Source organism: Tamandua tetradactyla, chromosome 4 (genome assembly GCF_023851605.1).
Source record: "Tamandua tetradactyla isolate mTamTet1 chromosome 4, mTamTet1.pri, whole genome shotgun sequence".
Lineage (NCBI taxonomy): Eukaryota > Metazoa > Chordata > Mammalia > Pilosa > Myrmecophagidae > Tamandua > Tamandua tetradactyla.
The window spans coordinates 7,711,988-7,725,807 of record NC_135330.1 but is presented as its reverse complement, the minus strand read 5'-3'; the positions used below and the strand labels follow the sequence as shown (position 1 = coordinate 7,725,807).

The window sequence follows — 13,820 nt, the reverse complement described above, 5'->3', positions numbered from 1 at the left end:
TCTCACCGAGTCCTCATCACCCTGCCCCCCCCCGCCCCAGGACACATGGTGTCTCTCCTGCCTCTGTGATGCCCAGTGAAGCAGCAAAAAGAGCACACACTTTGCTTCAGTCATTTCCTGTGTGTCCTTGGCCGAGTCACTCAGTGTCTCTGTGCGTTCAGTTGCTCACCTGTAAAATAACCCCACTGGATGTTGTAGGAATTAGAGTGTTTGTATACACATAGAGTGTATATACATAGGATGTGCTCAATAAATGGTATCATCACACTGTGCTCATACGTTCCCCCACTCATGTGCCCCCACCCCCTCCATTCTGCTTGGCAGAGTTTCTGCCACTTTCCATCTCCAGTTGCATCTATGCCTGTAGCCTTCTCTGCACACCTGGCCTCGAAACATCTGCCAGTCACCCAGTGGGTCCCAGACCCTGTGGCAGTACGGAGACCCTGTGATGTTAGCGCTAAACCTCCTGAGGGCCTCCTGTCCCTGTCCCAAGCATGTCACATGCATTGATTTGTGGAATCTTTGTTAGCAGCTAAATTCTATGAACCAAAACCCCCCAGTGGCTGTCTGCTCTCTCCAACTAGGTTGCTTTGGTCTCGGTGGCCCTGGGCCGGCTTCCCCTACCCAGTGGCTTCCAAGTGGCTGGGAGACTTTATCAAGGGGTGATATCCCCACAGGATAGCATGCGAGTCTCGTGTGCCATTCAAGGTCCTTCTCAAGCTGATGCAATTAGAGAACACTTGGGAAAAGGACCTGCCTTCACCAGCCCTGCCATCCAGGCTGCAGCCAGGCCAACCCACTGCATTTTGTGTCATGCCTTGGGCTTTTGTGTGGTGGGTTCCCTCTCTTCCAGGAACACCCTGCCCTGACCTGCCTGGAAAACTCAAGCCTTACCCCTCTGTGATGCCTTCTCTTGCAGTCCCCTTGCTTTGGGGTCGAGTTGATTGCCCTCTCCTTTCTGACCCCTAGGTGCCTTGTTCACAGGCTTATTGCACTCTCCTGCAAATATCTGCACCCCGGAAGGACTCCTTCCCTGGGCCAAGTGCCCCGAGGGCAGGGGCTGGGTCGTGTTCATTGTATTTCAGTATTTGACATGATCTTGTCTGACACCCAGTGGACCCCAGTGTTTGGGGACAGAAAGAGGAAAGGGGAAAGGGGTGGGTGGAATGGGCATTCCAGGCATGGGGAATGAAGGTGACTTGTCCCCAGCTGGTTCCCCGAGGACAGATGGCCATGAGCCCCGGCCGACTCAGGGGGGAAGGCTGGCCTTCTGCGGAGACCCCAGAGCGTGAGGCCCCCAGGCTGCCACAGTCCCTCCAGACACCCAGGAGATGCCAGTCTTTGGGATCCATCAATTTTCTTACAGGAAATTGCTAAATGTGTTTGGTGATTTTTTTCTTTGACATTTTCCCCGTTCAGGAGCTTGTGATTTCAGATTAACCACATTCACATATGTTTCAACTGTCGACTTGGAAGGGAATATTGAAAGTTTATTACTGCACGATTTCATCCAAAGCTATTCTATCAGCATCGAAAGGCTATCTGCTGAATGGTGCAAAGCGGCCCACGACATTTTGTGGTGGGACCGAGTTCAGGGTGGGGGTTGGTTTCGGGGTGGGGGGCGGAATGGGTGGGGAGCAGGAGGCAGGCCCTGGGGGAGGGGCAGGAGGCAGGCCCTGGGGGAGGGGCTGGAGGCAGGCCCTGGGGGAGGGGCTGGAGGCAGGCCCTGGGGGGGGCTGGAGGCAGGCCCTGGGGGGGGAGCAGGAGGCAGGCCCTGGGGGGAGGGGCTGGAGGCAGGCCCTGGGGGGGGGCAGGAGGCAGGCCCTGGGGGAGGGCTGCCGTCGACAGCGCAGAGATCTGGGGGCAGCCCCCTCGCTGTTGCCTCTTCCTCAGGGAAAATCTCACTCCCTAGGCCCTTGGCCTGCTGTGCCCGCAGCCTTCACTCCCAGGGGTGGCTGTTCCCCGACTAACCCCTGTGTCGCCCTCGGCAGGTACCACGACCAGCAGGACGTGACCAGTAACTTCCTAGGCGCCATGTGGCTCATCTCCATCACGTTCCTCTCCATCGGCTACGGGGACATGGTGCCGCACACGTACTGCGGGAAGGGCGTGTGCCTGCTCACGGGCATCATGGTGAGCGCCAGCCCCGCCCGCAGGGGGCTGCCAGGAGCAGAGCCCAGAGGCGGCGCCCCGGGGACCCGGGGGTGGGCGCGCGGCGCAGGCCTGCCCTGAGTCCCTACGCATGGAAAGGCGGGTGGGCAATCTGCAAGGCTCTCTTACTCATTGGTCCTCCTTCCTGGGCTGTGGCAGGGACTGGCGTCCGCTGACCAGCCCCCTGCTGGGCCCGAGCCCCACGCCCCTTGGCCCCATTTTGATTATTTTGAGCTGAAGCTCACGAGGCTGGGACCAGGGGAGGAGCACCAAATTGGCCTTAAGAGACCAGCCTGTCCTGTGGGGGGGGGTTGGCCACTGGTTGGGACCAGGTTTGGGGACAGGGAGGTGGAGGCCGCTGGCCTCGACAGCCAATTCCTGCCCGGCGAGGCCCTGTCCCCATGCCCCGGCCGCCCCCTGCCCGGTTCCTCCCACCCCAAGGCGCCCTGCCCCTGCCCGTGGCTGCCTGCAGAGGCCTCGCAGCACCCTAGCGGGGGACGGTGGGTGACGCGGGGTCCCAAGGCAGAAGTCGGGTCTGACTTCCCCCGCCGCCCCGCCAGCAGCCGCTGACCCTGTTTGGGCCTCTGTGCCCTCGAGGGTCAGGTTGGAGGGAGGGGCTGGCCTAGCCCTGTCACCTGCTTAGGACGGGGCCACATGCAAGGATGGGGGTCCGAGCACCGTGCGCCCAGCGTCCCCAGCGCCCCGGGGACGGGCTCCCCTGGGGCAGCGCTTCAGTCCAGGCCAGGCGGCCGCTGCTCTTCACCTCCTTCCTCCATCCGAGAACATGGTCTTGGAGCTGGGTGGGGCCCTCTTATTAAAAGGGGAAACTGAGGCTCCCACCTAAGCCTGGGAAATGCTGGCGGAGCGCAGAGGGCGGGCTGGGGATGGATGAGACGCTTATGGCCTGGGGTCAGGAGCCCCGTGGCTGGACGATGATGCTTCCCCAGGACAGCCCTCCACGCGCACCCCCCCAAATTTCATTCATCCCTCCATGTCTCCCAAGAGAAACAAGGACCCTCCCTTTGAAAGGGAAAGGACTCTCTTTTGTAATGGGGGGGCTGCCCTCCTCCTGTGGGGTCCCGGGTGACTCCTCACGTCGGGGGGCTTCCTCCTGCCTCCCCCCACCCCCACAGCCTGTAGGACTGGTCTCAGTAGGTCAGGGTGGGGGCAGGGGGGCGCTCTGTGAGCAAGAGGGGCCATTCCAGGGCTGGACAGAGCCCCCTCCCCTTTTCTGACGCAAACCCAGGTGGGCCCACGTCAGCAGGTGTCTCCCGAAGCGGCAGTAATGCCAGAGGCCTGGCGCCAGGGTTGGGATAAATCATGGGTGGGTTAAGGCTTTAGAACAATCACCTCCCAGCGTTTTGTAGGAGTCTGCCTGGCCCAGCTCCAGCTGTCACCAGGAAACCAGGGAGAGAGTTTTCCTACCAGAAAGAGATGAAATGCCTCCCTCCCGATGGCCAAGGGTTTCCTGTCTCCCTTAGAGCCGCCCCGGGGTGCGGGGCCTGGGCGGAGCCCAGCTGCCCACAGGTGGAAGGACCCTGCGGGGGTCTGGGCTCTTCCTAAACGCCAGCTGTGCTCCCCTCGGCCGGGGCTGTGCCCTGTGCAAGAAGCAGTCCCACCCTGAGCCTTTCCCTGGCTCCTTGAACCCCTCGCCCCCACTGTTCCTAGAACTCGGGTGAGGCTGGGTGCAATCTCGGCCCCCTCAGCCCCCTCCTCCATCGTCTCCTTGGGGTGTCTTTTTCAGCAGGCTGCTTGGCCTCCCGGTACCTCTTTTGCTGCCTGGATCTACGGGAGCTCCTTGGAAGGGAGAGTGTGGTTCCTTGTGGGGAGAGGTACCACCAAAGAGGAGAGAGCAAACAAGCAGATGGGGGGGGCTGATCCACCCTCAGTATCAGAAATGCAGCATATGCCTCTCATCTTCTTTCTTTTGCCAGAGACCCCGCTGCATAAATAGATCCCTTTCTAGATACAGGTACAGGAAGCTTTCCTTTATTTGTCAGTGTTTTCACCCAAATTAAAGTTTGTTGCCTTGCCCAGGGGTCAGCCATGGTGAAAAACCCTGGTGGCATTTTTCTAACAAATGTGATTTTCTAGCTGAGTCACTCCTTTTAAGGGTTCCATGTGGCTGAGGCTCTGTCTCTCCCTGTCCCCCCCACCCCCAGCCTCCCGGCGCTATGTGTATCTCCTGATTATTATTGCAAAAGCCCTTCACTAAAGGTAGGGCTTCCTGTTTGGTTACCATGGATACATGAAGGCCAAGGCAAGGCCTGCTTGGGAAGGGAAGGGAAGGAGTTGTGTGTGCGGGCTGTAAATAGTCTTAATCATTGTTTTCTCTTGGCAATCCCAGTAACGGTGTAATTATCAGCCATTAGGCAGGGTGTATAATTGTCTGAACAACTTGACATCGCTGGCGCAGGCCTGGTGTGTTTGGGAGATTTCACCCCTGAAAGCAGATATTTCAAAGTCCTGCTTCTTTCCGTAAAGAATTTTCATGGTAACAGTTATGACACCATAGAGGAAAAGCTGTCAACATTTAATATCCAGAATTGGAAATAACAATGGAACTTCAGATGTGTCTGTGCTGGCCTGGGAGACCCACCCTCCCCTGTGCTGCCTGACAGCCCCTCGGGCTCCCCACGTCTGCCTGGTAGTAACCACAGTTCAATACAGCCACTTTTTAAAGCTGGACTCACTGTGTGGAAACTTCTGAGTTATGGACAAACAGACAAAAGCTTCCAGCATATCTGCTAGGGACATTGAGCTTTTCCCCCAAAGGCTTCATGAGAAATGCCTCTTTGAACTGCAAAAGGAAAGAGATGATGAAGTAAAAGGTAGCACAAATGGAGTCATTTGGGGAGGAGGGAAAAAGAGAGCTCAGCAAGACATCTGCTTCATGTCAGTTTTAGAAGATGAGCTTCTCCCTGAAACACCTTGGTTTCAGACCAATTGATGTTATTTTAGTTGTTACATGGAATCTGTTGAAGAAACAGAGTCCAACTGTAAATCCTCCAGGCTTCCCTCCTCCATTTGTCACTTTCATTTATGTTTTATTTTATTTTATGCTTCTTTAGTTAAGAACACCTCATCCTTTCCCCCTTGGGAGGCTTGTCTTCCCAGCTTCTAAGGTTTTCCAACTGGAAATTGTCTCGTGGAAACAAGAGGTGGGAGGATGGGTGTAGAGTAGGTTAGGTCTCTGATTTGGGTCCAAGTCTATAGATGAGTTAGACATGGCCACCCCATCTCTGCTCCTCATGTACTCCCTGCTCTATCACGTACTTTGGAAAGCAGGGTCTCCTTAGAGGTGGACCCTATCTTGTCCCCCGTGGCAATGGGGGTTGGGCAGAGAAGACCCAGGGAACACAGTTGGTGTCAACTGTGATTCAGGACTTGGCAGGTCTGAAGGCAAAAAGTATGAGTCATGGATTTGCTCTACAATCTGACCCCATGGAAGTCATACCTGCAGCTGCTTACCCTTTTCTGTCCCACTCTCATCCTCTCCTCACATGCCCTCTCTGCCCACCAGCCACTTCTCAGATTCCACTCTAGGACACCATGAACTTTCACACACCGGAATTAGCCAGGTCCTTGGCAGTTTGACTCTTAAAACCAGCGTACATCATTGCCACATCACGCAGGGGCCTCCAGGCTGCCAACAGAGCTCTGTCAGACTGCTAAGACCATCTGGTAGTAAGGCCCAGTACCCCAAAGGGAACATAAGTGGTCATTATACCCTTAAAGGTGAGCATGGCAAGGGGAGGGGAGAGGGGGAGGATCCCATGACACTCCTTCCAAGTCCTCTAAAGAGCCAGAAGTGACCACTGACTTCTGATTTACATCTTAGTCAAGCTCCTTATGATACCTTCCTTCTCCCTCAATCTCATTAGCCCATCCTTTTGTTTTATCCCTTTGCTTCCTCCTTTGCTCTTTCCTTAGTCTGTCCCATGCTGTTTAGGATGCAGTACAACTCGCTCCCTTTCTTAGCCTCCAGCTCTGCTGTCCGCATTCCCCACCCCACCCTCCTCGGTCTCTCTCTCTCTCTCACACACACACACACACACACACACACACACACACACTCATTCTGGACAGGACTGGTGTCTGGATTTCAGCCCTCTGCCCACCACTTTCTGTTGGTTGCTGATGTCTGACCCTGTCTTTACGAGGTCGTCTGCTAATGGAAATGACCAGGTCAGGCTTTGTTATCGGTGACTTCCCTAATGACATCCAGACCATGGAGTTCCTAAAAGAAAAATGAAGCTGAGAGTACCCACTGCTATAAATTCAAGTTGGAATTAGGGATGAAGAACCCAGCATCCTCTAGAGAAGTATCCACAGGGAGTCTTGACATCTTTAATTTGAAAGGAACTGGGGAATGCCATGTAGTCCATCCCCCTGCTTCCGTGCATACAGGACAGATGGTTCCGTACTTAAAATGCTCCGGTCTGCCGCTGGAAGCCCCTTGCATGCCGCTGACCAGACCATGGATGGCGGGAACCATGGAGCTTTCCATTTAGGCTCTGGAAATTTGGGATAGCGAATAATTGATTTTTTCAATTCAATTTCCAAATGACCTGGTGAGCAGAGGGGACTCCCTCTTCAGGCTTATTCTGTCCCCCGCTCTCGGGGATGGTTTAAGCAGAGTTTTGCCTGAAACCAAGGAGACAAAGGTGAACGGTGTCTGGGGAGAGCCCCTGCCACCTGATGTTCCAATTTTAACATTGTGATCTATCCCCCTTTTGGGGCTTCCAGCCCAAAGTACTTTGGGAACTCCATCTAAAGGCAGGGGATTATACTTAGTCTGGTTGAGGAGAAGAGAGCATACAGCTTCCTGCTAGAACATCTTTTAAGCTATTTTTTGCTTTTGGAGACCTGGTTAAATTGATTATAGCTACAGGCCAGGCTGTCCAACTGGCTATTCCTTTGAAGATTGAGTACAGAGTCTCCTGTAAATCACAGTGCCACGAAAACACCGCCCTCCCTGGACCGGGCAGGAAAATGAGGTCAGAAAAGGAAACTTCACAGACTCAGGTTTTTTCACTTTGTTGTGCTGGAAATGGGTGGCTGACCAAACACACCAAGAAACCCGGGATTGTTTTAATGGGGACTGTTGTGCAAAGCGAGGGGACGGCAGTGCCAACTTCGGCCATGCCAACGAATTACACAGGCTAGCCTTTGTCCGCCCGTGGGGAAGGAGAGAGAGAGATCAGAAAGGGGAGAGCAGGGGACTGGTCTGCCCCTTATGCCTTCCTCCCAACTCTGCGACAAGTTACGGTACCTTTGAAACATTTATTCTGTCCCTCCCACATTCGGTAAGACCCCTATGAGCCAAAAACGTTACTAATTGATTAGTTCAATCCGGGGACCCCGAACTGCTAAACTGGGCTCTATGGCAACTATGATTGCTATTTGGCATCTAGAGGGTCAGACTTTTGGCTTTAATAGGCTTATCATCTCCCTCCCGGAGTGGAGGGCAGGGGGTGCAGGAAGGGAGAGGTGGCCCCTGATAAAGAGTGCATGCTCTTCTGAGGAGGGGTCGGAGCCAGGGTGACTCCTGAAGACCAGGCAGGGGTGACCCTCTCACTGTCCCCCGTGCTCACAGGCCAATTTCAGAAATGCTTGAAGAGGATTGAAAACTCGGTCGGGATGGGGGGGCGGGGAGGGCACGGGCTGCTTTCCTTCCCCAGCTGTTCCGAGGCAGTCGCGCCCCCACTCAGGGTCAGGAGAGGAAAAGCCAGTCCTGCGTGGGGGAGGCTGGGCAGAGCCCTCGTTCCTGCGGCCCCCCTCCCCCCGCAGGCTAGGAGCACCGTTCTGGAAGGTTCCACAGGGCTCCTGTGGTTCACTTGAAATCGCGGTTGTAGGTAGAGTGTTGTTGTTTTAAGCCAAGCCTTTAAAAGCTCTGCGTGAGGCTGAATGCGGAGCCTCCGGTGAAGGCAGGAAAGGCCAAGCCTCGGAGCTGAGTCACAGCACAGAATTCCAGGTAAAAAGACCCGAGCCTGGGAGCGAGCGCAGGCACCGAGGGCGCGTGTCCTTGCCAGCGCAGGTTCCGTCTCGGAGACAGGCTTTGGGGGAGCTGTGCTGCCCCTTGGTTACATTATTTTCAGGAAGACTTTCCACCCCCAGCAGGTGTCCGCCGGTCCTCTAATTTATGCACGGCTGGGGCCGCTGTTGTGAAGTGGGCCTTGGTGCTGGGACATGCCGGGGGGTAGAGGGGGCCTGTGCCCTGGGCCCTCTGTCTTCTGCTGTACTGCATGGTCCGGCAGGTCACCTGGTGACTATACATTGCTTCAAATGACCTCAAGCCTCAGCTCCCCCCAGCCCGCCCCCAGCGTCCTGCTCCATTGAGAACTGGCTAGTTCTAAGAAGATCCAGTCTCCCAGAATTCAGCTGTGGAGCCCAAGGCAGGAAGGCATTGCAGCACCCTTCACGAGAGGGGAGTCAGAGTCCCGACAGGCTCCGGGGCTCAGTCTTGGCCACCCAGACAGCCCACGTCCTGCCCCACTCCCGGGAGCCCCGCACAGTAGCCCAGGGCGCGGCGCGTCTTCCTCCTGGGCTTGGCCTCTTAATGACGTGCTCTCTCCTCTCCGGTCCCTTTGCTGTCCCCCACAGGGCGCAGGCTGCACTGCTCTCGTGGTGGCCGTGGTGGCCCGTAAGCTGGAACTCACCAAAGCGGAGAAGCACGTGCACAACTTCATGATGGACACTCAGCTCACCAAACGGGTAAAACGCCGCGGGGACCCACAACCAAAGCGGGAGCCAATCAGAAAGAAACAGTCATGGCGTCCATGAGGGGTCCCTTAGATGGAGTAGCGAGGGAGCCCCAGACACATGCAGACAGCCTGCACGCAGTGGGGGTGGCGCCTTAGCACGCCACAAGCCTGGCTTCTGTTAAATCCCTGTGCGTGGTTCAGGCGACCAAATCATTTTCCTCATAACTCAATCTATAGCAGACCCATCGGTAACCCGCCCCGTTGCCTAATGGTAACGGATAAATCACCCAGCACGAGACGTTTCTGTTTATGCTCAAATATTTTCGTGATTCTCTCTAGGAAGAACAATAGAGAATCTTAAAAGGATACTGGAAATGTATCTAAAGCCAATCCTTTAAAAACAAATCATTAAAAATCATCATTCCAGTGGAACCCACATTCCTAAACGTTGTTACTCATCAAAATGTCATCATCCAATTTTCCCCTTTTGGGTTTTCCAGATCATGTTTCTCCTTGTGAAAGTGGTTAAGGAGGCTGAACCACGGCAAAGATGCCAGGCTGGGAACATCATTTAGCAGCTAAGAGTCTGACGCCCCACTGAATTGTCAGAGAAGAAAAGGCCCATTTAGAAGAGACAGGAATGAGTCTTTCAGTATAACAGCAGGCCAAATGAGGAAGGCAGGAGCTGTTTATTTAATGACAGCTTTTATGGAAAATTCTTTAGAGCTGCAGGCTGAACCAAGGTCAATAGGATGTTTTCTGCCAGACTCTCTTGTCTCTGAGACTAGAGAGGATTAAAACCCATAACTGGGGGCATTCACTCCCATAGCAAGTCTCCTCGTTTAAGACGAAGGGTGGGTTAGGGAATTCATGAGCAGCCAAGTTTTGATTTAGTTTTCTGAAAGCTAAATAAAATATTCAGTGATTAATGCTGCAGAGCAGTAAAAATATGTTTGAAATGGAGACAAAGGCAGAAAGGGAGAACAAAAAGAGAGAGGGAGAGTGACAGAGGAGAGCGCAAGCCAGCTCTTAGGGAAGGCAGGGGGAGAACGCGCAGTTGCCAAGGTCTCTTCAGTTTCTCGACAAAATTATTTTTGGTGTTTGATTGTTTGGTCTTTGATTACATGTACTGGGTTCTTTAAAGAGCCTCCAGAGATGTAAAAATGCACAGTCACGGAGCAGGCAAATATTCTTGTGTTCTGGACGTACAAATGGCTATCCATGGCGCCTCCTGGCCCTGAACTAGCGGTTGTACAAAAGAAAACGTGGTTCGTAGCATCGAGATTGCAGAGCCTAAAGGCTGCATCCAGGGGCAAAGCCAGCCTGGGCTTTCCACAGAAACGTGTCACCTGGCGATTTCCTCAGACCCCTCTGCCCTGCACTTGGAAGTCATGCTCAGCATTAAGGAAATGGTAAAAGTTACCGGAACACCAAAATGCAAACATATTTGCATCTATTATCCTGAAACAATGTCGTGATGCAATTCACTACATACAGGCCTGATGAGAGAACAATTTGTGTCTCCAAAACCTCCTCAGAAGTTGTTTACCTAGAACAGCGACATTGACAGTCTCTCTATTTATTCTGATTTGATTTTTTTTAAGCCAAGCGTACACTTTGTATTTTGTATTATTCCTTTGTCCTCTCCATTTTTCTTTCGATAAATCAAACACTGGAGGAAAATAAAGCCGAAGAAAGTCAGCTCCCTTAAAGCACCAGGAAAATAAGCAATTTTTTCTGCAATATAATTGTAGAAGGAGATGAAATTGTGGTTGTTAATTTCAGTGTTTCAAAAGTAACTCTCTAAAATCCTTCCCCAGTCTACTTATTTCTTAAAAAGTAAGGCTGGAAATCAAATCAACAAATATTTATTGCCTGTCCATGAGTACAAGGCACCTTTTTAATTGAATACCATCTCGCTTTGTTGAGAACACTTAAATCTGTTGAGATGTCCTTTAAAGTCTAATATCTTTTCCCAGAGAAATAAGCAGCATAAAAGGGACAGTTCTTACCAAGAAAATATTTTCAAACCTGGCAGTACCAGGAATTCCAAAGGTTCTTTTATATAACCTGAACTGAGATGAAAGTGAAGCCTTCCTTGACCTGCTGTGATTTTAGCTGACTTTGTCCTGCTCACAAAAGGAGCCCCCTTTCTTGCCTGGGTATGCTGGCCTCGCCTCTGTCCACTCTAAATGGCCCATCATGTCCAGCTGGGGTGGGTCAGAGAGATGCCAAGCTCCTTATATTCATAAGATCTCAGTGGATTCCCAAATAAAGATCCAATCGTGCAAAGAGCCAGGAGTGGGCAGTTAACAGACTGAACAGATAAAAACAATCTCTTACTACAGGTACACAAACCCTTAATTCTTCAAACACCTAAGCAAAAATAAACGGAGGAATTGTAGCCTATTACTTGTAAAAATACTGCAGATGTTCTAGTATTTACTCACCCTTCCTGTCTTGCTGCCACGGCCTGCAATCGTTAGAGCCAGTCCTACTTTTACTGATTCATTTACAGGGGGTGAGGAGCGAGGAGGCCTGATGGCCCAAGATGAGACCTCAGTTTCAGATTTTCCCGAATCCCGTGGCTCTTATTCTTTCACTTGTAGGACTTGTCAAGCTCCGTGGCAACGTCACTTCTGTGTTTCCTGCAATCCTATCTTCCCACGCCGGCTTTGCAGCATTACCGCTGTCGTTATCCTATAATTATAATTTATTGCTAACCTCTGGGCTCCTAGATCGGCTCCATGGAAATGACAGACAGACAGGCTGCAGAAAAGATTCCAGGGCCCACTGCTCTCCCCCTCAGAGCCCTGTGCCCGTGTTTCTCTGTTTTATGTGACTAACACCCCCTAACTCAGGGGTCACTCCCCGGGTGCCCCACCTGTGTCGGAACACAAAGAGATGTAAGAAGTGACCCCTGCCTGTGTGCTTGATCTCTGGTCACTAAACGCCCCCCAAAGAGCAGCTGTCTTTTCTAAAAGAGAAGCTAAAAGGTCAGCTGCCCATAGACACCCTCGGCTTAGAAGGCGCTGCTGGTGCCACCTGCCCCCCACCTGCGTGCGGCGGGGGATGTGGGGGGCTGAGGGTGGGGTCTGGGGCCCTTGTCCCAGTGGTTTCTTGCCCCATCTCAGCACATCTCCCCGTGGAGTCGATAAGGAAGACCCAGTCCCAACCCGTATCTTCCCTAAACTAGCTCCCTCTCCTCTCCCCGCTCTGCTGAGACCCTTTGCCCTCCTTCCAGCATGCAGGGCCATCCGAGTCCTCCTCGCTGCCCAACTCAGCCCGGCCCTGGCTGTCCAACCCCCAGACGGAGAGCCCTGGCGTCTGTAGTGTACCACCACCTTCTCTGCTCCCTTCTCTGCTCTCTTGGGCCAGCCTTACCCCTGTCCCACACCCTGTGCCCCCTTAAACTCTGAGGCTTCCCTGCTCCCAAACCTTCAGGGGGCTCCAGGAGCCACTGAACAGTGCTACAGAAGCATCTCTTTGATTATGAGCATATGTCAAAGTTTATCACACTCTTATCGGGGGAAAACAAGCCCCCAAAATAAAGGTTCGCTCTTGGTAGGAGAACTTTATAGGAGAGGACGATGGCTGTCATTGTTACGTTGGGCACAGAAAGTCTGGGAGGAGGACCCTAAACTCCAGGCTGACATGGGTTGGGCAGGGGGGTAGATTTCCAGAACAAATCTGAATCCCTTCAAAACGTAGCCAATCGATTGGGCATTTTTCAGGACTGCTAGTTCTCCCCAGGAGATTGCACATCACTCACAAACGTTCTCTCCCCGACAGGTTTGTGCAGTTTTTCTTTAGCCACAGTCAGAGATACACTGAGCTTTGGGGCTGGAAGGACGCTTCTGGATGAGCCAGTTCCACCCAGAGGGGACCCAGGCCCAGGGGGCGAGGGTGGGCCCAGGCTGTTTCAGTGGCTGGGTCCGGCTGGGCTGCAGAGCATGTCCTCCGGCCAGAAGGCAACTCTCCTGCCAGGACCCAGTGGGTTTTTCAGGGGAGTCAGTTCCTTAGGACTCGGAGTGCGGTTAGAATCCCAGGTCTGCTGGAGAAAAAGCAGTTCAGCTGAGCATCACAATTCTAGGATTACAGAATTCACCGCCTTCCATCACGGTGCTGCTATGAGGAAGGAGCTTCCGATGTCAACTCTGAACCGCAGAAATACATCTCCTCCTCTCTGCCCCAGTTTCTGGCCAGCTCAGGGTGAAGCCCCCAGTTCTTCTAAAAGAGGAGTATGGGATAGAATGGGGGAAGGAGGGAAATGGGGTACACGCAGAGGGATGAAAGAGACGGCAGCCACAGGAAGACAGCAGGGAGGTCTGTGGGGTGAGGTTGAGGGGAGAGTGGAGTTGCAGACGGAGCAAAGGAGAAGGCCCCCTTACCCGGTCCTGTGGGTGACGAATCCCTTCCTTCTCGCCTCTGAACGCAGAGCTGGCCTGCAGGTTCCTAGATTGCAATCTTTATCGTCCCTCAGTTCACCCCTGCTCAACGGGCCTAACTCCTTGAAGTTATCTACGTGACACGCACCCTCGGGCCTGGCCTGCCTTCCTCCTTCCCTGACTCCAGCCTCCAGGGAGGACACCCCTCCCCCAGGAAGGGTCCGCGGCAGCACAGTGGGTGCTCTCAGGCGCTCTTCCCGGGGCACCCACCAGCGGGGCTCCTGGAATCGTTCTGCCATGGCTCACGGGCTATTCGGGCAGGGCACCTCACGCATCCTCCTTGCACCCCAAGTATTCCTCCCGCAACTGGGTGCCACCCTGTGATATCGAGGGGCAGCTGACCGCTGCACAGAGTGGCCAGCGCGAGCCATGGGAATGCAGTGAGCATGGAGCTCATAGGGACAGGCGGGCAGATGTGTCCTGTTTCATGTTTTGTTTGTCAGGGGGAAAGATAGGAGGGAAAAGCTGACATTTACTTGGAGGGCCAGGGGGTTATTAATAAAGTTCCTATTTA

At 53.5% G+C, this 13,820-nt stretch overlaps 1 protein-coding gene across 3 annotated transcripts in view; it reads left to right on the top strand.

Annotated features, from left to right (window-relative positions):
• Positions 1 to 13,820, top strand: part of KCNN3 (potassium calcium-activated channel subfamily N member 3) — a 174,189-nt gene that overhangs the window by 139,099 nt on the left and 21,270 nt on the right. For all 3 annotated transcript variants that reach the window (XM_077156311.1, XM_077156310.1, XM_077156312.1), the window contains exons 4-5: positions 1,992 to 2,133; positions 8,758 to 8,868. In XM_077156311.1, the coding sequence (XP_077012426.1) occupies positions 1,992 to 2,133; positions 8,758 to 8,868 (253 nt within the window). The remainder of the gene's footprint in view (positions 1 to 1,991; positions 2,134 to 8,757; positions 8,869 to 13,820) is intronic.